Source organism: Lissotriton helveticus, chromosome 6 (genome assembly GCF_964261635.1).
Source record: "Lissotriton helveticus chromosome 6, aLisHel1.1, whole genome shotgun sequence".
NCBI classification, from domain to species: Eukaryota; Metazoa; Chordata; class Amphibia; order Caudata; family Salamandridae; genus Lissotriton; species Lissotriton helveticus.
The window spans coordinates 1,490,473,682-1,490,498,708 of record NC_136067.1 but is presented as its reverse complement, the minus strand read 5'-3'; the positions used below and the strand labels follow the sequence as shown (position 1 = coordinate 1,490,498,708).

Here is a 25,027-nt window from a genome sequence, read left to right as displayed (position 1 = left end):
GAGTATCTTCTGCTAGGCACACGCACTCTTCTTGACCTTCTTCGGTCCGGTGCTTCAGCGCCCTGAGCACCTTCTTCCGGGTCTGAGTCTTCTGATATCGGAGGAAGGGTTATCTCTGGAGTTGACCTCAGGCTAGAGCTCCTTCTTTGCGGCCAATTAGCTTCTCCACGTGCCCTTCTACTCCGTCTCCTTCTTGTCTGTTCTCGCTCTCTGTCAGACCTGTCAGTGTCTGACTCGTACTCCCAGCTACTTTCTCCTTCTGTAGCGTCGTCTGTTTCACTGTTGTACTGACCGTCCTCAGCTTGGTCAGACTCGTTCCCTGCTTCCGCTGGCACCTCTACAGCTTGGCTAGCCCCCTCTATGGCTTCTCGGTCCTCTGCTGGACGTCTATCCGAGAGAGGAGCTGTTTCTTCCCGAGGTGCTGGAACCCTTCGCGTATGTGACGCGTGGATCCAATTGGGCAGGCCTCCCACCTTCACAGCCGTATTCGCGATCAGGATGATCTGGAAGGGCCCACGCCAACGAACATCCAAGCAGCTTCTTCTCACATGTTTTTTCACCAGGACCCAGTCCCCAGGGTACAGGTCATGGCACGGGCCCTGGCACGATGGAACTTCGGCAGCCTGCACCTGAAGGGACACAGAATGAATGGCGTCAGACAGCCCCTTACAATAGTCCAGGATCATATCATCTGTGATATTTAACAGTGCAGTAGTTGGGACAGATGGCAGCCTCATTGCTCTCCCCATTAACACCTCATGTGGTGACAACCCCGTTCTTCTGTCTGGGGTACTACGAAGGCTCATGAGGACCAATGGCAGGGCGTCAGGCCAACTCAGGGTCGTTGAGGAACACACTTTTGCAATTCTGGCTTTGATCGTGCCATTGATCTGCTCCACAATTCCTGAGGCTTCTGGTCGGTAACTGCAATGCAATTTCTGATCTATGTTCAGAGCCGCACAAATCATCTTCACAAGCTCGCTGTTGAAATGCGTTCCCCTATCTGATTCCAAAGAGGCCGGCACCCCGAAGCGCGGAATGAGTTCCCTAAGCAGTAACTTGGCCACTGTGAGGGTGTCGCACCTACGTGTAGGGTATGCCTCAACCCATCTGGAGAATACACAAACAACCACCAGGACATAGCGGAGGCGGTTGCACCTCGGCATTTCAATGAAATCTATCTGCATTCGATTGAATGGACCTCCAGACCTTCCTATGTGGCTTAGTGCAACTGGTGTTCTTTTCCCTACGTTCAGCTGCTGACAGGTCACACAACGCTGGCACACTGCTTCTGCTGCTATTCTAAACTTAGGATTGTACCAAGTCTGTCTAAACACTCTCAGCATAGCGTCTCTCCCTAGGTGTACAGGACCATGTATGTGTCTGGCCATTGGGCTCACCATCTCATTGGGCAACACTGCTCTGCCGTCTGCTGAGACCCAAAAATGGGACTCACCCACTACACATCCTGCCTTTTCCCATGTTTCTTTTTCAAAATCAGGAGCATTTTCTTGCATGTTTGCCAGTTCGTCCCAAGTATCAACAGTTTCCAATATCATGGCTAATTCAGTCCTTACATTTATTCCACCCACTTCCACCTCTGTGAAAGAGTACCCTTGTTCTGCGCAATACCGCGCGACTTCGTCGGCATATCTATTGCCTTTCGAGACGAAGTCCTCATTTCTGGTATGTGCGGTGCACTTTACAACTGCGATACCTGCTGGACATTGCAACGCCTCTAACAACAGGCGCACAAACTCTCCATTGCGAATGGGAGAGCCTGAAGAGGTCATGAACCCTCTTTGAGACCATAACTGCCCGTAATCATGAACCACCCCATAACCATATTGGCTGTCGGTGTATATGGTGACTCGAATTTGATTGCTTGCCAAGCAAGCACGTGTCAAGGCAATAATCTCGGCTACCTGAGCGGAGTGTACTCCTTCCAGGCACCCAGCTTCTACAACTCCAGTAATTGTACAAACAGCGTAAGCTGCTCTCAACTGCCCAACTTCGTCTCTTACACATGAGCCATCGACAAAGAAAATTTCGTCTGGGTCGGTCAGTGGCTCATCTACGATGTCGGGTCTGGGTTTGGTGCATAGTTCAGTCACATCGAGGCAGTCATGGTCTGTACATTCATCATCATCCTCGATATCATTTGGGAGTGGCATCAAGGTGGCAGGGTTCAAAACAGAGCATCTCCTGAGGGTCACATTCTCTGCAGCAAGAATAACTTGCTCATAGCGCGTGAGCCTGCTGTTGGTCAGATGCTGTGTTTTGGTCCTGGTCATCAACAGTTCAACAGAATGGGGCACGCACACCTCTAACGGGTGCCCCATGACGATATTTTCACATCTCTCAATGCTGACACCCGTTGCAGCAACGGATTTGAGACATCCGGGCAACGCTGCGGCTACTGGGTCTAAAGTAGCCGAGAAATAAGCAACTGGTCTACGGGCATTCCCATGGATTTGGACTAACACAGACAACGCGCAACCTTCTCTCTCACAACAGTAAAGCAAAAATGGTTTATTGTAATCAGGCATTCCCAATGCCGGAGCACGACACAGGTCCTCTCGCAGCTGTAGGAATGCCATCAAACAGTCTTTGTCCCATGGTACCGGATCGCTCACCTCCTTATGCGTCAGTTTTTGCAAGGGCTTTGCTTTCAGTGAAAAGTTCGCGATCCACTGTCGGCAATAACCCACCATCCCTAAGAACATCCTGACCTCTCTCTGTGTCTTAGGCGCATTCATTTTCATGATCGCCTCTATCCTGTCTGGTGACACCTTTCGTTTGCCTTTCTCTATTCTGTGTCCCAAGTACTGCACTTCTGTCAGGCAGTACTGCAACTTTCCCGGGGACACCTTGTGCCCATTGGCAGCTAGGTGATTTAACAAAGCAATGGAGTCCTCCCTGCAAGCTTCTTCTGTTTCTGACGCCACGAGGAGGTCGTCTATGTACTGGACCAGAACTGACTTCTGGGGCAGCACTAGACTTTCAAGATTTTTCTTCAAAAGCTGGTTAAAGATCGATGGGCTCTCTGTATACCCCTGAGGAATACGACACCATGTTAGGACGCGACCTTCCAGCTTAAATGCGAAAAGAAAATGGCTTTCTTCGTCCAGAGGGATCGAAAAGAAAGCCTGACAAAGATCAATCACAGTGAACCACTCAGCTTGGAATGGAATCTGAAACAGTATCACTGATGGATTCGGTACCACTGGACAACACGAAACGACTATGTTATTAATCTTTCGAAGGTCCTGTACTATCCGGAATTTCCCATTTGGTTTCTGCAGACCCATAATCGGGGAGTTGCATGGACTACCCACGATTTCTTTCAGTATTCCCTGTTTAATCATGGACTCGATCACGGGCTTTATGCCTGCAATCGTTTCTGGAGTCAATTTATATTGGGGTGTTCTTGGGAACTCAGCATGCGGTTTCACTACAATTTTCACTGGGTCCACCCCTTTGACCAATCCAATCTCTTCCCCAGTGAAGTCCCATACTTCTGGTGCCACTGTCTCTCTCAAGTCCCAGGGGAGCTCATCTACTGTTAAAGTAGGGTACAGCTCCACGCATATTCTTGAGTTTGCAACTTTGAAGTCTGCGTCATCATCATTGGTCAATACCTCCACTCCCTGAGGTGTACAGTATATTGTACAATTCAATTTACACAACAGGTCTCTGCCTAGCAGACACACAGGACTTGAATCGCAAACCACAAACTGGTGCTCATCGCTGTACTTCCCTATTTTCACCTGTACCGGTTCTGTCAATTGGCTGGTTATTCTCCTGTTTGCGACCCCCACCACTTGTATGGTCTCTCCAGACATGGGCAGGTCTGGAACTGCAGCTGATCTGATCGTGGATCTAGTGGCTCCTGTGTCCACCAGAAATGTCGTGGGGCACCCTGCTACTTCTGCTTCGACATAGGGTCCCCTCTGGTCCACCTCCAAGGCTGCCCCGAGGGTGCAGTCTTCTCTTTCCACTCTCTGTCCGGTTAATGGGTCCACATAATAGCACTCTTCTCCTTCTACAAACAGGGGCATCTGTCTATAGGTCTTACCCATATTCCCTACTCGGGGAGGTTGCGGGAACTGGGCTCGGGGAGGAGCCCCCCCCCCTTTGAGCACCTTTCCCTGGTATGGCGTCACCCCTCTCGTAGGCGCTCTCTGGACCTCTTCCTCCTCTTCCTCTTGTTCTCCTATCTCTACATTGTAGGGACACTCGCGTTTCCAATGCCCCACCTCGTTACACTGGTGGCACCTAGTCGTTTTCTTCAAGGCAGCTATGTCTATTCTGGGTCTAAAGGTGGAACTCTCCTCATTGCCCTTGTTCTGACTGTACTGCTTCTTTCCTCCTGTACCTGTTCCTTGCTGCTGTTGCTGCTGTCCCCCCTTCCCTGCTGCCTGCATCTGTACCACCATCAATTTTTCTTTTAGTTTCTTAGCCTTGGAGTCTATCTCATCACAGCAGTACCTGGCATATCTCAGTATTTCGTCTAGGGGTCTATTTTGCCAACAAATCAAGTGTTGCTGAATCATTAAACTAATATCCGGTCTCAGTCCCAGGACGAACTTGGACACAAATTGCCCTATGTCTTTTGGATCCATTACATCCAAGCCGCTATACTGTTTAAACGCCTTCAGCAATCTCTCATAATATTCGTGGACTGTCTCTTTGGGTTCCTGTCTGGTTCGGTCTATTTTGACCCAATCTATGTCTTGCATTGGCACTTTCTCTTTCAGCCAAGTCATCACTCTCTCGAATTTTGCCATCACAATCTCGGACGGCCCATTAGTCTTAGCATCTCTCTCCGGCTCCGTTGTGGGCCACTCAGCGCTAACCTTGCATGCTGTCCACAGATCTCCTGGTACTACAATGTCAAACAGCGTGTTCAGATCTATCCATAGAACCTTTGAGATTTTTACAAATCTCTCAACTTGCTTGTACCACTCCACTGGGCTTTCCCGCAATTTGGGGAAGGAGGTGGTAAAAGCAGCTAAATCTCCCCTACTCCAAGGGACATGTACATAATTCCCATTTGCGACCTCACGCAAAGGGTATGCTTCTATTCCCTGCAGCCTTCCTGGTGTCGTACCAAGCGTGCTTCTCCTGACGGTCCCTTTCTTGGACCACCTCTCTTCCCACTTATCTAGTGCCCTCCATGTCCTTATTCCAGTGATCAGTTCCCTTATGTGCGTTTTCAGCCCGATCGTTCTCCTCTCATCTAGGTCTCGATCTGTATAATGTAGCCTGTGGTTACCCTGTAATGCTTTGGTTCTTGACAGGTCCACCATATATTTGCCTGCTAGTTCGACTAACTTCTCATGGATTGCTCTCGCTTTTCGAGTGATGTCCTTTGCCATATACAGTATTTCATCTTGCTCATACATTTCCATTCTTTCTAAAGGCAGGGTACCATCTATCATGTCATCCAGGTCTGACCTTAAGCTGGCGACATCGAGTCTCTTAGCTTTTATCTCAGCTCGCAATATGTCTTTCGAAGGGGGCTCACTGGTCTCCCTACCATCCCAACTCCGAGCTCTACGTTTGGGCTCGGGAGAGTTAATGAGTGCTCTTCCTTGCTCCCATCTCTCCAGGTCCCATGCTCGGCCATCCGATCTTGGAAGGTGATGGAACACGGGCCTATTACCCCCACTCTCTCCTGCTTCTCTCCTTTCACCGTACGCCTCTCTGTTATTTTCCCTCTGGTCGCTACTCTCCCTTTGCCTAGTATCGCTCAGTATCCGATACGATCCTTCCTGGTTCCCCATATTCCCTGGGCTGCGCTCGTTTCCGTCATCACAGGGACTATGGTGCGACCTCTCACAACTCCCATTCAGTTCTCTGGTGCCGGGCACACAGTGGGTATACTTAAAGCTGTTTCTGTACTCTTGCGTTCTCCTCTCCCCTTCACTGAGTATTGGGCGCGCCACCCCTCCACTCCCGGGGCCCCCGTTTTCCAGGTCCGTTCTATCTCCACTCCGGGCCCAATGGGTGACTCCCCTACTATCTCTCTCTCTCCAGTCCCACTCCGGGCTGCTCTCCCCAGCCCCGCAGTGAGTCCGAGCTCTGCTGTCCTGACTTTCCCTTTCAGCTTCTGCAGCTATGATGCTCTTGTGAGCCTCCACTGCCTCATCCCACTTCTTCATGTACTCATTTAGCTCTTGAAAGGATTTTCGTCCAGATCCCCTCAGATCCACTGGCCATCTAGGGCCCCCAGGATCCCCTCCTGGATCCCCTGCTGTGTGCATCGGGGTGCTCCACTCTCTGGGTATCGGCATCTGACTTGGGGAATTGATCGTATCGTTCCTCCTTGCCGTCTCTGCTCTTTCTCCGTCCTTCCGTACCCGTTCTTCCCCTCTTGCTCTCTCTGGGTCATATATCGATACTATAGGACCTATGGTAACAGGTACCTGCAGTGCAGCTGGTAATCCGTAGGATGTGGCGCACTCCGTTTCCGGCGCTCTTTGTACCACAAACCTCCCGACTACCTGTTGCACCTGACTAGGCTGGGACAGCTCTTTCTTTGCCTCAGGATCCCACTCTGAACTGGGAAGCGGTCCATGCTCCCCTGCATTGCCCCCCTTTTCTCTTTCACTATGCTCGACCTCTCCCCCTGCTCTATTATACGGGGGTGGCCTGTCTGTCAATAATCTGTTTATCAGGCTGTCCTCTGTTTCGCTCTCATCATCTTCTTCTAGGGGGCTTTTATTTCCGGGCACCTCTAACACTGGGTACAGTTTATTTACTTCCATGTTATGCACTCTCCATCTTTTAGCATCCGCATCCCACCTGGCATCCTGCACTGCCCTTACCGATCGTTTCACCCTTTCCTGTCGTCTGTTCATATTTTTTTCATGCGCTGCCCTAATCCATGCATCAAGGGCTTCAAACTGGGTCGGTCTAGGCAAGGGTCTCATTGAGGTCATGACTGATTTTAATCGATGTAACACCTCTAATCTGAACGTCCCGTACTTCGGGAACGTCAGTTCCTCATTTCCTTCCGTAATCTTACTCCACTCTGATATCCAAAGGATCGTATGCAGCCCAACATTCACTGCCATGTAACGAGCCGGCGTACCCTCCGGCGGGGCTTCTTCCCCTTCATCCGATCCCCGCTTCTCTTTTTTAAACGCCGCTCTCAGCCATTTAAAACACTTCATAATTATGCGCACAATATCCAGCCTCGCTACTCTGTTTACTTCCTGATGACAATCCACCAATCCTGTCGCGGCTTTGCTAACTTGGCCTATCGCAGCGCGGTCTTTCTCCGGTCGGCCAATCCCAGCTCGCCACTTTCTGACGTCTTTGCTAGCTGGCCTATCACAGCACGGTCTTTCTCCGGTCAGCCAATCACTGCGCGACACTTCCTGACGTCACTTTTCTCCGCTTCGCAGCAGCACCCCTCCTTTCTCAACTCGTCTCCCGGTCATGCATGCGTCCCATTCATACACCGAAAAATGACTACTTCCGACCAAGCGGTCACTTCCCTCGACTGTACGTCCACAGTCTATATGTAATTGTCAACACAACTGACGAAATGTCTATCGTCTCTCTGATAGGTTGCTTACACACACAGTAACCTCCGACCAGCGTCCGTTACTCACGCACTCACTCTTACGTTCCCCCTATCTCGGTCTTTCGGGTGATCAATGGTACCTCATGACCCCCTTCACACTATTTGACAATTACTCTGGGTGTCCGATACACCCGAACCACTTAAGCTCTCCTTGAACTTAAGATTTCCACCGGTTGCGCGCGCTCACAACCTGTTCCACAGTCACTCTACAGACATTCAACTCCGCCAGACATTACAACATAGATACAATACAAAAACACCGCAATCTAACACGCATGACCCTTTATACTCACTCTCGACCGATACTGCTGCTTTTTCTGTCTCACGTCATCCGGATCTTCTTCGGCGGGCGATTCTTCCGATCATCGATCTCTAGGGGCCTTGGGGTAAGCTAACCTGGCCTAGGTCACCGTCCTCAAGAAGGCAACCATCCTCTATAGCTACCAACTGGAAGGGCGAGATTTTGATCGATACCTTATCACTATTGATCTAAACCCCGATCTGGTCGACTGAACCTTTGTTGCCTGTCATTGAAGGAAGAAAGTGCCTCTCTTACCAAGTTAGTTCACCCAATAAAGGACTCCGCTCCAAAAGATCACAAACAACTTCTAGCTTTCAAAAGTTTATTGTAAGGATAGGATAAGCTGCAAATACAGACATCTCAGAATGAGATTCACGAGATACACAGGTCCAACTACATACATGTGCTCTCTGAAAGCCCTCAGACGAGCAACGGAAATTACCAGCACAAGTTCTAAGAATAATAAAGCTATCAGCATTGACGCATATTGAGATCTCTCCTTCATTTAAGTTGGAGGAAAACACACAGGTTAGGCTGTCCCTACCCTGCTCTAGATGGTATCCCTACTTAACCAAGTCTCAACCTAACAAAAGGTGTCAGCAGTGAATGACCCCCAAGGGAAGTCACTCACTCTTAGTCTCTTGGTGAAAACCTATAGTTCTCCAGTCATGACCCCTCTCTGCCTACCCATCCGCTCTCTAAAGGGTCCTCAGGCATCTGCTCTAACTCCACCCAGGGGTGCTGTCCCTAATACAAAACAGTCAACAACATTTGAGACGCCCCTCGTGAGACGCCCCTCACGTGGTGTAGCTTCTGGCTTTTTCCATGCTGCTTTGTATTGGGCCTCATACGTTGGAGTTGACCTTGCTTCTCAGACTCTTCTCCGGCCCGCTGATACCCCTTAAACATTCCAGAACCCTCCTCCATGTCTGGGCCGTCTACTGAACAGACCTCTATTCATATTATTTATAATCGGATCCTCCCTTCTCTCTTGCAGACAGACATCTGCAGCCAAGAACCCAACTCTCATAGACTTCCAAAAAGGTTCGCAACATTTCTCGGCCCAGACATGTACGTGTAAATCAATGTTAAAACATTTCAGGCCTACAGCATTTCTCATAATAATTATAGCATTCAACTTCTTCATTAATTAAAGCATGTTAATACTCTTATTCTATTATTCAGTAAACACATCTATAAATCATGGCCCATTAATGCAATGACCAAAACATTAGTTCAATCTATGTCGTGAAAAGAAACACCTTCTAGCTCTGGCCCTGAGGCCTACCACATTCTGCGTTTAACCACATGCCATCTTACATTTTAGCAGCTACACGACATGGATTCAGGAATAATCACATCTAATAAAATCATATAGTGTCACACATTTCTGTATTAGTTCCACTTCTACTTAAATCTCTACATTAGCTATACATTCAGAATATAATTGCAGATACTACTAGCACTCATGGCATTTCTCCTCATGATTTGTGCTTACTACGGGTAAGTGTGATGCACTCATACATTTAGGTCAGTTTGCGCTCTCTCAGCAGCATGTTTTGAGTCAAGTCCAAAATGGTTACAGAGAAGGATTCTGTTAATTTATTTGGATGGAGGCTGTCAACTACACACATGAATAAGTATATGGGGCTAATGCTAATACATTATTTTATGCTTAACATGTATATAGGTCACTGCATAGTTTTCATATAAGTTATTTGATTAGATGCTCTGTTTATTTTATTTACCTATCACAATATGCTAATGTGATAATAACAATTGTATCTATGAGTAATTCACTATTGAAATATTGAGGAAGACATTGAAAACAAATGTTTTAAAAAGTTAGCAAATTATACAAATAAATTAGCTTTCAGGTACAGCAATACCTGAAAGCCTGAATTTCTATCTATCCATACTTGCACATCCTTCCTTTGACTCATCCAAAACCTCATCTAACTAATATGAACTCCCAAATAACACTACCTAGACTCGTCCCTCCTCTATTCCTCCTGTATCCTATTCAGTCAAATTAACAGACTCACATGCCCACTGCTCAAATTAGCAAGTTGTATTTCCCTATACTAATCCACAACTAATCCTTTGAGTTCCTGAGTAGAGTGCTATTCGACAAAAAGCACTTCAGTACCTTGGCAGGGGTAGTAAGCACTATATAAATACAATTACAATAACATGAGCAAGGGTTTGCAGGATTGGTTTTAGGGCGTTTAGTTCTTTCCACTTGGTGTGAGACTGGTCACTCATTGCCTCATTTCTAATGCATGTCACACAGTGTTTGGAAAGAATGGTGTGTCTGACTTCAGGGTATCTTTGAATATAAGCTGTGTTGTGCTTGTGAACAAGATTTCAGCGAAAGTGAGATGCTGTAGGTCTTGGTTGTCAACTTTATTGTGACATTTGGCAGTAAGTATGTTTAAAGGCTGACATGGTGGTGAAAAGTGAAAATGTCTCGGTGTGGAAGTGATGGGATTTAGGAGGATATTTGGCGGTGGGTTAAGTGCAGGGAAGAGTATTAAAGAAATGTGAATGAAGAGAAAGCAGTCACTTAGGGTCGGATGTCAGGATGGATGTGGATGGTGGCTCTTTGGGATTGGCCTTTCAAATTCTTTGAGAAGGCTTAACCCTCAGGGCCCCTAACTGTTATGGATGCATATGGAATGCGGGATTTCGAACCCAACCTTTGAGTATGTCAATAAACTAACCATCTTTACAAATCATAAACTCTCCTTCTGAGTAACCATTCAGGCAAAACCAAAACCTTTCTCACCTCTCGTTCCCATAATTCACGTCTCATTATGTTTGAACTCTCCTTGCTATTGAGGTTATTTGAAATTCATATTCCATAGCCTTTTAGTGACAACATATATCTTTTCCAGGCCCAGCGCTGGCACCAGGGCAATGAACACTTTGGACGCTCTTGGCAAGGTGGCGACGTGGTTGGGTGCATGGTTGATATGAACGAGCACACCATGATGTTCACCCTGAACGGGGAGGTCCTTCTGGATGACTCCGGCTCTGAGCTGGCATTCAAGGAGTTTGACGTTGTGGATGGTAAGTGTTGGGCTGCAGTGAATTACACCAGTTAGAAAAAAAGCCATTGTTTTGTCCATTGGTTAATTTGTACAAAAAATAAAATAATAAGTGCCCGGGCTTTTGTTAGGAGGCAGCTTAAACCAGCCCATTCCTCCTGTTAGTGCTGCCTAAAACTCAAAAAACTACTGACCATGAAAGTGGGGAGAGGATGTGGGGTAATAGCCAGAGCCTGCTAAAAACAGGATCTCTGTATCTTAGTAAATACTGTGATAAACGAGTCAGATTAAAGGACGTTTTTTAAGAAAGGTTTTATTCTACCGATATTATGACTCCATATCGAAAATAATATTCAAAAGTTGCATAAATCCATCATATAGTTCAATCGTATCTCCCGATGCATTTCGGGCAATGTCAGCCCTTTGTCAGGAGAAAATATCTATAATGTAAGGTAAGCAGAGATATTGCGGACCAACCACAAGTCACCCTACACCTTTAACCCAGGTGTTCATAAAATAAAATAGAATGAAAGTGTCAAAAGAAAACGGACGAAATGCTCATATAGTGATCAGTAATTCGGCAGTATCGATGTGGATAAAAATTATGTTAGGTGTGGCACTTTTCAAAATATTGGAGGTCAGTAGTGCACCCAAGGATCGAGATATAAATGAACTGTGAAATACAGTTGCGAAAGTGTTAATTAAACACACGATATCATGGGCATGTAAGACAGTGGAAAAAAGATGTTAGATACAGCGCTTTGTGAAGTTCTTAATTCAAAAGGGCCCCGTGGGCTGCGAGGTATACCGTGCATTACAAGAGTGTTGTGTGACATGGGTGCATTTGGAGAAATGAACAAGCTTTGTAGTCATTCTCATTGCAGTTTTCTCACGATTTTCAGCTCACATTTTCCATTATCCTTTATATTTGTCTCCTTACAGCATCTATTGCTAAAGTTTACAGGACATGTGCATACTGGAAAGACATTTTCTACTGAAAATATATTTTACACTGTAGGAATGCATAACATATATTCCATAACATTGAAACCTAATTCACACCTACAATGTATAGTTTACACACTCAAAGAGGGGTAGCAGACAGACATGAGTAACCAATGTGCATGAATATTTTCTACATTGACAATGCCATTTACTTTGACATATACATTATGCAGGCATAATTGACACGTGTAGGTTGCAAATGTACATAAATAACATTGACCATATGTAAGCACTTGCCTTCTCTTGACTTTGTTAACCCACTCTAGTATTTTTTTAAAACCATCCGCAAAAAGCTCCTATTTTCTCATGTTATGGATTTCATGTAAATGTACATAATGTAATTGCACATGTAAGTGTATCATGCTTATATAGGGCATACTAGGGGAACGATTTCCTACTAGCAGACAAAGTCGTGTCTCTCCATTTTGCAAAGACAAATTGGTATATTTAAATGTCCCCTTGTTATAGTCAGTAATTCAACGTGCACTATTGTTTTTTATGTAGCACGTTAGGGGACAGGTCCCCGTGGGTGATGCCACTGTTAAATCTTAAAAATGTTTCCAAATATTCTCTCAGACTCTTCTAACTTAGACATTGCCTTGATTATCACCAAGTATATGCAAGATACAAACATTTGTATATGCAATATACGAACATTTATTTGCAAGCTGTGGAATTTTTAAAATCATTTTGAAGATACCCCGTTCATGTAAGGTGGTATTTGCCATTGTTCTTCCTGCTCTTAAGGGCACTGTCTCCTAGCACATATTTTATGAAATGTTCAACCTCGCCGATTAAAGCGAGATTTTCACAGTTGTTTCCATTGCAGCTAGAATGCTGGAGGGGTTTGTGACCATTCTTGTAAAACGACGATTTGGTGTTTTTCACAAGCTGATTCTGCGAATGAAACAAAACAGATATAACACATTTAATATTTACGAGCTTAGTGTTTGGAATGCTAGCACCTCTTTGTGAGCGTGGGTGGTATGAGGTCAATTTACAGGGAGAACAGACTGCATGAATATTGGCAGGACATGGTGATATTAGGTGGGCTGTGCAGTATGGGCATGCAGTGATGTCCTCATACATTCATAATCACATCTCATTTTCTTGAATATGTTTACGTCCTACCCAACCATAGGCTTTAAATCTATTGTCCAACTGCTAGCAGCTATGACAAGGAGTTTTGAGAAGAAATGGTCGAGTTGTGGCTTTGAGTCCGACAACGGTTGTTGGTGGCTATGCATTTCTGTAACAAATTCTCTGGGGCAAACTTATGATTTCTCTGTATTCACACCATAAATAGTATTCATTTGCCAGCACTTGTGGCATGTTGTATATTTTTTGTTTCCTCGTGTTTGTGTATAAAATTATGTCATTGTCGCTGTCTTCCCCGGGCTATGCCAAGTTGGCATCCAAGGTTGCATATCATAATCAGAACTCACCAACAATTTGGAGTATGTAGGAAAGCGGAATAGTGTAGCAAATAACAACTGTATTTTGAGGCTGGTGTCTTATTACAGTTGAAGGCAAAGAGTAGTTAATTTTATTTATTGCATGGTGTGTATTCTTGATGGCCTTTATGATGATAGGGGAGCTGCAGATGTTGCAGTAGTCACTCTTTGCAATTTATGACTACAGAGATGTCCAGATAAGCCGGTCCAGCATGCTACATGGAGTTTGAACGCATCTGCAGCTTGCTAAAGAGCTTTGCAATTGAATCTTTGTGACACAAGTGGTGGTTGGCATTGTTAGTGCCTGTGTATTTATGGAGGTTTTTGACGTGTAAACTAGCATCTGCCGTAAAAGGCAAAAGTTGCGATGTTGCAAGTTTTGGCATTTTGGGTTGTACTAATCCCTTGATTCATGAGCTCCTTTTTAGCCTTGTTGATTCATGCCTTTTATTGCTGTTTACATGTGCTTTAGTCACTTAGATTTACAAGTATTGTTGATTCTCAGTGTATCATTATATATTGCATATTGGCCTTGGGGTGGATGGGTTTGTTGAAGGTGCGTTTATGAAAATTTAGATTTGAAAACCAGTAAATACCATGCTTTAGAGGAATTTGTTACCGATGTGTACACAATACCATCAGCGTTATTGCTAAAGAAGAAAATACATTCGAGGTTGCTGTTCATCAGCCCACCGTAAGATTTTCCAAAGGATAGGAGATGAGAGTCTTAGAACCATGTCCCTACCTGGAGATGTTCCTGCCTTGCCACATCTTATTTGATATGCCTCTGTGGCTGTCTGGACTCCTAGGACACCAGCTTCACTTGCTCGTAGGATATGGATATTCAAATCTCCAACATTAATTAGAATGTTAAAAGGTTGCATCAGCAAATAGATAAAACAGCCATCGAGTAGTTTCTTCTGTGCACCAAGTCATAACATAGAAGGCGATCGCTAGAAGAGGTTTACCACTGATCACGGTTTCAGAAGTAGGCTATTTGCTACTTACTCCAGTAACAGACATGTTTTTACTTCCAAGTCCTAAAGCTTTTATGCTATGGAGCCAGATGTTTTTTATTGTCTAGCTCGGCTGAATTCAGACCTTCTATGTAAATAAATCTTCATATAGGTAATGCTTTTCTGTACTATGAAGTGGCTATGATATAAAATGCAGAGTGATATCTCAACAAAGTCTTTGGTAAAGTCCTTCTGATGGACTTTTTTGACCCGCTCAAGTTGCAGTTTTTCCATGTCCCCTTTCAAAATTAAACAAAACACAAATTACAGCTTGTGTAGGCCCTAATTCTCTCCAACCTTTGAATATTTGTCTGAGCCACTGAGAACCAATATGGTGGTTTTGCAATGCAGTCACACGAATACCACCACAACTTTTCCAGCTGTACAATGTACATGCAGGCAAGGGTCGTACCACAGCTTAGACCTTGAGAGATCTCACTGTGCATGCTACTTATCAGATTTATGATACAGATAGACACCTCATATTGTTGCAGCCTCATTCTGTTCTACATCCCTCTGAGTCTCCTTCTGATTTCCCATCAAGGCTAGTGCTATTGTCAGCCAAGCTATGGTGTCAAACATGCTCCAAAACTTTGTAGATGTACTGCTAACATTCATAATATATCTGTAAGTCATTTAGGAAACTCCCATTGTGTACCCCACCGGCTACTGCCACTGTTTCTTACCCTTCACTTTCACAGTTTGTCAACATGTTCTGACATATACATCATATGGAGGAGCCTCCCGAGCTGCCACACCACCTTCTCCAGTATTGGGGTGTCTTTCATAGATTCACATGCCTGAATCATTCCCCATCGTCGGAGTGGGAGTCTCACGGTATATAAAAAAAGCAATAAATATGCCCATAACAACCAAAAAACCTTGGTAACAAGAAACCAGGAAGTAAAGTAGCCAAAGCTATCAAGAAAAAAAGTTTCACATGTATGACTATCATAGTCATTATACATAGCCCAAACTGCAGCCAATCAGGCGACAGCACCCATCAGAAAGTTCTCCTCAGAGGCTCAGGCTCTCAGATTTTCTACCGCACATCGTGTGAAGGGAGTCTCCCTGAGGTCTGCTCAGTTCTTCTCAAGTTTCTTCAGGATTTCTTACTTTTAGGATGTTTTCTTCTGAGAAATCATTATTCAGGCCTTGTGAATCTTGTGGTAAGCTCCAGCTTTTCTCAGAAGATCCCCACAAAAAATGCATCTACTACCTGTATCCCGATCATCAAGTGAAGGACTGCAAGATATGCAGGACTTTCCCTCAAAAGACCCTCAGGGACAGAGAGGGCGGCTTACTTCTGTGGCTACAGAAGCTTAAGGACCAGGACAATCCAGTTTCTGAGGTAGGCACTATTGCCTCTGGGTCATCTGTGACCTCTAGGAAGAGAGCTGCTGAGGAGGTTTTATCTTCTCCTGGGGCCAAGGTTGTGAAGAAACAGCAACCTTCTAAGGGGTCAGAGAGGCCTTCCACTTCTAAGGCTACTCCTCCTGTCAAGAGCAAACCTTTCCCTTCCACGCCCCCGAGAAGATCGGTCAAGATTTTGCCTCCAAAACCAACTTCTGAGAAGATTCTTCCTCAGAAGAAGACCCCGTCGTCATCGACGCTGTTGACGACCCTTTCGTCGACGAAGATTTCCGTCGACGCAACTTCCACATCCACGGTAACTTTTTCATCACCGTAACCTGAAATGATCATGTCGTCTGCGAAATCCCCGTCGACGCTGGTCTACGTCTCGGTGAAACCTATATCGTCGACGAAAGAAACAGCATCTACACCTATCGTCGGCATACCGTCGACGACCAAGAAGATCTCGTCGATGACGGCTTCATCGTCGACGGCCTCATCGACGGCCATTCCATCGTCTTCGACGACCTCCTCAACTACATCATCGACGGCCAAATCGTCGACGAAGACCACATCGTCGACGAAGCCCTCCTCGTCGTCGAAGGCAATTTTATTGACGACCACGCCTTCGTCGGCGTTATCGACTTCAGGTGTTATTCCGTCGTCACCGGGCCCGTCGACGACTCTTCCGTCGACGCAAAAATTGTCATCATGTACGGAAATACAAGTTTGGTCACCATCTACAGATTTATCTTCTACGCCATCTGTGACACATCCTTCTTTGCTACAAAGATGTGGTTCTGGGCTCGATTCCTTATCTCCATTGCGTCTTTCTCCGCATAAGGTACCTCTACAGGTTCCTGACGAATTGCTGAACTCAGAAGACAGTGAGGAAGATTCTGATGTGGATGATAGGTTTGGAACAGCTACAAGTCCTTCAGAACTGTTCATTAAGTACCAAGAGGAAGATCAGGATGATCAACCTTCGCCTGAACATTTGGCGTCACCTGCTGCTGGTATCTCGACAACTCAAATGCCTATAGCGTTATTAACCAACCTTCAGCATATGCTGGAGGAATATTACCGTCGTTTCCCGCCATCTGAATCAGTGGACTCCGTGCCTCCTACACCAGTGGCGCAGGCTTCCACAACAGAATTCGGGTCTCCCAGACCTCTTTCGCCAGTGCTTTCACATCATTCTGCAGAATCACACACATCGGATGATGAAGAGAGAGAGGAAGGTGAAGTAGATGAGAGATCTCTGTTGTGGGAGTGGGATGAATATCAAATCCAGACACCTTCTCCTTCACCTCCGGTTCCTGCCGATTCACCTCCAGCGTACATTGGAGGCTTTCACCTTCTTATGGAGAGAGCAACCCAACGTTTCCTTATCCCTTTGGAAACTAAGAAAGAGGAGTGCTTCCTCTATGACTTTAAAGACCAGCCAAGGAGACAGGTGCAGGCGATTCCAATTATAGACTTTATATGGAAAGAGGGATTAAAGGTGATGGTGAATCCTGCATCTATTCCTCCAGTCTTACCACGTTTGGACAAAAAGTATAAAGCGCCTGACAAGTCTCCAGCATGCCTTATAGGACACCCAAAGGCGGATTCCGAGATCGTGCAAGCTGCCCAAAGACAGGCTAGGAATCCATCATCCCCGATCACAGCCCCACCTGACTGAGACGGCAGGTGACTGGACTCGATTGGAAAATGAGTCTCTACGATGGCAGCGACAATGGTCCATGCGGCCAATTCTTTAGCAATTCTGGGTCAGTACAACCGACAAATGTGGTCTGATATCTCACCGTACATAGACATGCTTCCGGAGCCTTCAAAATCCGATGCTCTGAAGATACTGCAAGAGGGAGAACGGATCTCGGCAGAAATTATCGACTCTGCAGTGGATGTGGCTTCCACTGGTTTCAGGCAGCTGGTGGGGGCTGCTGTCCTGTGCCGACAAGGCTGGTTAAAGGCTACTTTGTTTTGCCAGGAGGTGCAAGCTAAGATTCTGGACATGCCCTTCGATGGAGAGGCTTTGTTTGGCCCACATGTGGAAGAAGCCTTGCAAACCATTAAAAAGGATACATAAAAAGCCATCTCTTGGCACCTTGCAGTTTCGGAAGCCGCCGTTTCGGGGTGCGAGAGGACGTGGATCGTCCACTAATCGAGGAAGCTATAGTCAGCAATCTTCCTACAGATCTTATCAAGGGAATCAGCAGTACCAATTGCAACGTTACCAATCATATGGCCAGCGCAACACGTCCTATTCCCAGAACAAGAAGAAACCTTCCTACCGCGGAAAGGATTCCAATAAAAGGCAATGAGTATCATCACCTGCCACTGCTACTACCGCAGTCCCATGTAAAAGTTGGAGGAAGAATCATTCAAACTGGTCCTCAATAACATCGGACAGGTGGGTCCTAGACATCGTAGCCATGCTCTAGAATTCGAAAAGTTTCCTCCAAATTTCCCTCCAAAGGGCCCTCCTCCAGCTCATCTCAAGGAGTTGTTTTCCCAGATAAATTTGATGTTGCAAAAAGGAGCGATCGAAAAAGTCCCTCAAGGGCAGAGAGGAACGGGATTCTTTTCACAGTTATTTCTAATAAAGAAGAAATCCGGAGAATGGCGTACAATTCTAGACCTTCATTCCCTCAACAAGTATCTAAAGAAACTGTCATTTTGGATGTTATTGCTTCAGGAAATACTTCATCTTCTGTCGGCAGGGGATCACATGGCCACCCTGGACCTTCAGGATGCGTACTTCCACGTGCCCATTTTACCCCGTCACAGAAAGTTCCTGCGTTTCACAGTGGCTGGCAGGGATTTTCAGTTCAGGGTCCTTCCCTTTGGACTTTGATCGCCACCCAGAGTGTTTACGAAGGTCCTATCTGCAGTAGCAGCGCACATCCGGCTGGAGGGGATTCAAATATTTCCTTACCTGGACGATTGCCTTATCAAGGTGAATTCTTTTTCAGACGCAAGCATCCATGTGCAAAGATGTCTGTCTCTCTTCCAATCGCTGGGTCTTCCTATCAACCTCAGCAAGTCACATCTTGTTCTTTCACAAAGGCAAACGTTCTTAGGAGCAACCTTGGACACACAACTAGTTCAAGCTTTCGTATCGGACGAAAGGCAGAAGAGAATCCAAGACATGGCTCACATGTTACTATCAAGAAGGTCAGTTTCAGTCCGACAGTTCAAGTCCTTTCTAGGAATGGTCTCTTCTTGCATCCCATTGACACCAAATTGCCACCTCAGAATGAGGCCCCTTCAAGAGGAACTCAACCTGCAATGGTTACAAGTCTCAGGTTCATTCGAAGATCTCATTCAAATCACTCCTCTGATGCGGGAGGCTTTTCTCTGGTGGGATCAAGAAAGAAATCTAAAGAAAGGGTGTGCGTTCCTTCAAGAGACGCCGAATTTCACTATCACCACAGACGCCTCCCTCGAGGGTTGGAGAGCACATCTTCAAGGGCTGAAGGTCAGCGGGAAATGGAGCCCTCAACAAAGGACATGGCACATCGATCTGCTAGAGTTAAGAGCCAACTTCTTAGCCCGCAAGTCCTTTCGTACAATCATTCTAGGGGCCACGGTATTGGTTCGCACGGACAACACTACAAGTATGCATTACTAAAACAAACAGGGAGGAACGAGGTCGGTTCTTCTGTCTCAGGAAGCCCAAGAAATCTGGGCTTTGGCGATACGGCACAGGATCATTCTCTTGGCAGTTCACGTGCCAGGAGTTTCAAATATTGTGGCGTACACCCTCAGCAGATCAACTGTATCCACCCACGAATGGGAACTGCATCAGCCGACAGCGGATCAAATCTTCCAGCAGTGGGGTCATCCCGATCTGGACCTCTTTGCGACCAAGAAGAACAGCAAATGCCTATTCTTTGCAAGCTGGTTTCCCCACAAGGATTATCAGGGGAATGCGTTTTCGATTAAACTGGTCTCAAATATATGCTTACGCCTTTCCTCCGATACCGTTAGTTCCCAGAGTTCTTCGGAAGATGAAGAAAGAACCTTGTCGCTTAATTCTCATCGCCCCGAGATGGCCTCGCCAATTCTGGTTCACCGAACTTCTCCTTCTGTCAGAGTGAGATCCAATTCAGTTTCGACCAATACCGAATCTCCTGTCCATTCAGAACGGTCAAATTTGCCATCCGGGTCCTGCTTCTCTGAAATTAGCTGCTTGGCGCCTGAGCACCTTGAATTCTCTCATCTAAATATACCTGCGAATTGTAAGGAGGTACTGGCTAATGCGCGAGTACCTGCTACAATAAAGACATGCAAACTTAAATGGAAAAGATTCTGCATGTGGTGTCAATCTGCTGAAGTTCACCCGTTTCACGCGACACCGGAACAGATATTACCTTTTTTCTTGCATTTAGCGAGATCAGGCCTATCTCATGCAACGTTAAATGTCTTTTTGGCAGCCATTTCAAGGTTCTGACAGGATGGATCCAACTCTCTTTATTCATCACGAATAATACAACAGTTTTTTTAAAGGACTGTTCCGGATGTTTCCTCCTGTACGTCGTCCGCCTCCATCATGGCATCTTAATGTGGTATTAGCGCAGCTCATGCACCATCCATTTGAACCAATTCACAAGGTGAATTTTAAATTTCTAACCTTGAGGGTTTCTCTGTTGCTAGCATTGACTTCATCTAGAAGAGTCAGTGATGTTCAAGCTCTCACCGTCAATTCACCTTTCTTGCAATTCACGTACCTTTCTGTGGTGCTGCGTACAAACCCTAAATTTATGCCTAAGGTCCCTTCGGATTTTCACCTAAACGAACCAGTCATCTTAACAAAAAAATGTCCTAATCCGCAATCCCCTGCGGAGAGGGCATTGCATACCCTTGACATCGGAAGATGTCTAAAATTCTATTTACAAAGGACCTCTCCCTTTCGCAAATCTGATCAACTGTTTGTTGCCTGTGGAAAGATACGGCAAGGACAAGCAGTGTCTAAACAGACCATAGCTAGATGGATTTCTGCCGCTATTGAATGTTGCCATCTGCAAGCTGGAAGACCTTTGCAGACTATTCCAAGAGCACACTCTACGAGGGTGGTTTCATCATCGACTGCTCTCTTCGCTGGTGTTCCTCTTCAGCAGATCTATAGAGCAGCAACTTGGTCCAGCCGACACACTTTCACCAAGCATTACTGTTTGGAAGCGGCCAGCGATGCTGATTCTTCAGTGGGGCAAGCGGTTCTCCGCAACCTTTTCAGATAAGGTGAGCCTCTGTTTTTCCCTCCTCCTCCTCCCTACTGCTTTCAGACGCTTATTATTTTGCCTATGTTCAGTACATGCTCATGTGAATGCAAATGTTTTCATATATGTTTATGCATATAGCATTTCTATTATGTGATTGCAAATGCTTGCTATAGGCAGATACTGGTGCAAGTAGCGTCTTCCAAGCATTATTGGGGTACTGCTATCTACTCTGATTCAGGCATGTGAATTTATGAAAGACACCTCAATACTAGAGAAGAACAATAGTTACTTACCTGTAATCTGTGGTTCTCCAGTATTGGTGTCTTTCATAGATTCACAAGCAACCAGCCCACCTCCCCTCAGAGGCTACTATATGCTCTTATCTCATTGTTACACTCTGTGCGAGAAAATCTGAGAGCCTGAGCCTCTGAGGAGAACTTTCTGGTGGGTGCTGTCGCCTGATTGGCTGCAGTTTGGGCTATGTATAATGACTATGATATTCATACATGTGGAACTTTTTTTCTTGGTAGCTTTGGCTACTTTACTACCTGGTTTCTTGTTACCAAGGTTTTTTGGTTGTTATGGGCATATTTATTGCTTTTTTTATATACCGTGAGACTCCCACTCCGACGACGGGGAATGATTCAGGCATGTGAATATATGAAAGACACCAATACTGGAGAACCACAGATTACAGGTAAGTAACTATTGTTCTTCTGCTCCACTTGGGTCCTGGTTTGATATATTGTCCTTGGAGCTTCCTTCAAGTTAGCCAGAGGAACGTTTCTTCCTTCTGTCCCTTCTGCCCCCGGTTATGTTGCTGTCTGGTGTAAATGCTGACTCCAGATGGGAATTCACATGCCTTGTTGTGGTTATACTCCCACATCTTTTAATTACCCTCAAGGAAGTTCTCCCATTTCATATGGTTCGCCACCACCTCTTTCCACCTTTTGGGAATGTCAGGACCACACTTCCAGTTCAAATATGCCTAAAGTGGCTTGCATACCTCTCGCTTTATGAGGTTGGAGTGTAATTGTATCCATTCTGACTACATGAAGCCTTTTTAATGGTGGTCATGGGTCCCTTCCACTCTTCCCTTTACCTCTGTTATCGATACCTGATATAGCGGACAACTCATCCGTGGGCATCTCGGCGCTGTCGTAGAAACAAGTACAGAAGGGAGGGGAAAGGATTCAGAAAACATAAGCTTAAGTAGCTTTCTGAATTTGTTGTAATTTGTGCAGGTGCAGGTGCGAATGGAAAGCAGAAGCTTGTTCCAGTAAAAGGGGGAAAGGTAAGAGAAAGTGTTTCCTCCGCTGCGGGTCAGGCAAATGTGAGGGATGCACAGTAGGGCTTTATCGGCAAATCATAGGTTATGACAGGGTAAGTATTTTTTTCTTATTTTTTTGCAGATAAAGTGGCCCATTCCCTTTTAGGGCACCAAATGTAAGGCAGCAGAGCTTAAAACAAGAGCGTTTCTTCACTGGCAGCCAGTGTAATTCCTTCGGCAAAGGGACCGATGGAGTGCCAGGCAGGCAATTGAGAACGAGCCTGGCTGCAGTATTTTGAACAACCTGGAGTTTGGTAACTAAAATGTTATTGGCATCTGCCAAAATAGCGTTGCCATAATCTATAATGCTAATTTCTAAGGCTTGAACAAGAGTTCTTCTGGCAGTGATTGGATGGTAAGGGAATATCCTGCGCAGAAGGTGCATATTGTGGTAGCATATTCCAATGGTAGCCAAGATATGCGCTTTCATCTGCTGGATTGGGAGGGATCCAAGATTTGATGTATTCAAGATAGGAAACTAGTTGTTTATTAATGAGACTTTCGAGCTGTTTGCCAAGTAGTGGAAGTGACGATATTGGGCAATAATTAGCCAGAGATCTTTGATCTAGGGTGCTTTTTTACAATCAGCCATACACATGCTTCCTTCCATTGGGGCGGGATGGTACCTGTTGTAATCGAGCAATTAAAAATCTCTAAGATCTCCGTGCACAATAGCTGGCCAACAAAGACATTGATTTGGGAGGGCAGATGTCAAACAGCGAACTTGACTTAGTGGACGCCAAGGAGCTACGGATTTCCTCCATGGAAAGTGGCACAAAGCTATCTAAGGTGTAGGGAGTGTCCTTTGGCTGATTTGTATCGGAAGGAGTAGTCACTACTCTGGAAGAGGGGAAGATGTTACGTTTTGCATAGATGAGGGAGATTTTCTCCTGAAAAAAGTTGGCTATTGAATCACATATCTGGGTTTCAGAAAGAGACTGAATAGATGCCTGAGGGATGGTAAAGTCATGGACTATGTTAAAAAGAGTTTTTGATGAGTTCCCAGCCAGTTCAATTTGCTTGATGATAAAACTACGCCGGGCGGTTTTGATATTCTGATGGTACCGGGACAGGGCTTGTTTGTACCGATCTTTATCTTGAGGCTCTTTACTTCTACTCCAGCGCCTCTCTAGGTTCCTGCATTTTGATTTTTCTAGTTTTAACTGGGGAGAAAACCAGGGGGCCGAAGGTCGATGTTTAATAGGACAGAAGTTTTAATAGGGTACTGTTGCATCCAGCACTGCAGTTAGGGCAGCGTTGAAGGACTCCAGTAGCTCAGTGACTTCAAGAGGTGCACAGACATAATATCGACTCCAAAATATCGTTTGGACATAATATCGACTCCAAAATATCGTTTGGAGAAAATATCGACAGGACAGAATATAGACAGCCAAAATATCGTTTTTAAGGTAAGTGAAGTAATATCGTTTTTAAGGTAAGTGAAGTAATATCGTTTTTATTTTTAGGGTTCAGGGTCAGTTTTGGGTTTTTGGGTAAAGGGGTATTTTTAGGGTTCAGGGTCAGTTTTGGGTTTTTGGGTAAAGGGGTATTTTTAGGGTTCAGGGTCAGTTTTCAGTTTTTGGGCAAAGGGGTATTTTTAGGGTTCAGGGTCAGTTTTCAGTTTTTGGGCAAAGGGGTATTTTTAGGGTTCAGGGTCAGTTTTCAGTTTTTGGGTAAAGGGGTATTTTTAGGGTACAGGGTCAGTTTTCAGTTTTTGGGTATAGGGGTATTTTTAGAATTCAGGGTCAGTTTTCAGTTTTTGGGTAAAGGGGTATTTTTAGGGTTCAGGGTCAGTTTTCAGTTTTTGGGTAAAGGGGTATTTTTAGGGTTCAGGGTCAGTTTTCAGTTTTTGGGTATTATTTTATTATATTTTATTACTATATATATATGTTTAATAAATATGAAATAAAAAAAATATTTATTTAACTTTCATTAATTATTTAATTATTATAAGTTAATTTAAGTAATTTTAAGTATATTTTAGTAATTAATTATTAATATTAATTTAATTTAACACTGTTTTTAGTAAATACGATATTTTTTACAACTATATTTTTGTAAACGATATTTTTAACTCGATATTTTTGTACTTACCTGTTTGTAGATAGAAACTCGATATTTTGACTGTCGATATTTTCTTAACGATATTTTTGATGGTCGATATTCTGTCCGTCGATATTCTTTCAGTGATCCACTTCAAGATTACTTTGCAGCAAGCTGAGGTGAAAAACTTCACTGAAAGTTTCAGGAGTAAGATTATGCCAATGTCTAAGGACATTGAGTGATGTTCTGCTGTTTTGTGGTGGAAAGGTAAGAAGACTGAAATCAAAATGTAATTAAGAAATGGTCTGTTCATGTGAGGTAAATTAGTTCTTCACATCCAAGAAATTCTTTATTAGAGAACAGCAGGTATAGTGAGTGGCCTGCTATATGTGTTCAGCCTAAGACTTTTTTGGAAGAGTCCTAGAGCCTCCAGGTCAGTTAATAGCTTCATCACTTCGGGGTTAGTGTGGTCTTCCCTGTGGTAATTGAAGTCGCCTAGAAGAAAGAATTTATTTGAGGCTAGGAGATGGGTGGTAATTTCTTCCACCAGCTGTTGACTGAAATTGGCCTAATGTCCTGGGGGTGGGGGCGGCAATAGATTAGGGCTCCATTCCAACTATTTGTCACAGAGAGAGTTATCTTTAATATAC

The 25,027-nt window shown here is 45.0% G+C and overlaps 1 protein-coding gene across 1 annotated transcript in view; it reads left to right on the top strand.

Annotated features, from left to right (window-relative positions):
• The window catches only part of RYR2 (ryanodine receptor 2), a 3,071,198-nt gene that overhangs the window by 816,153 nt on the left and 2,230,018 nt on the right, over nt 1-25,027 (top strand). The window contains exon 25 of the mRNA XM_078648003.1: nt 10,796-10,970. Coding sequence (XP_078504129.1) covers nt 10,796-10,970 — 175 coding nt within the window. The remainder of the gene's footprint in view (nt 1-10,795; nt 10,971-25,027) is intronic.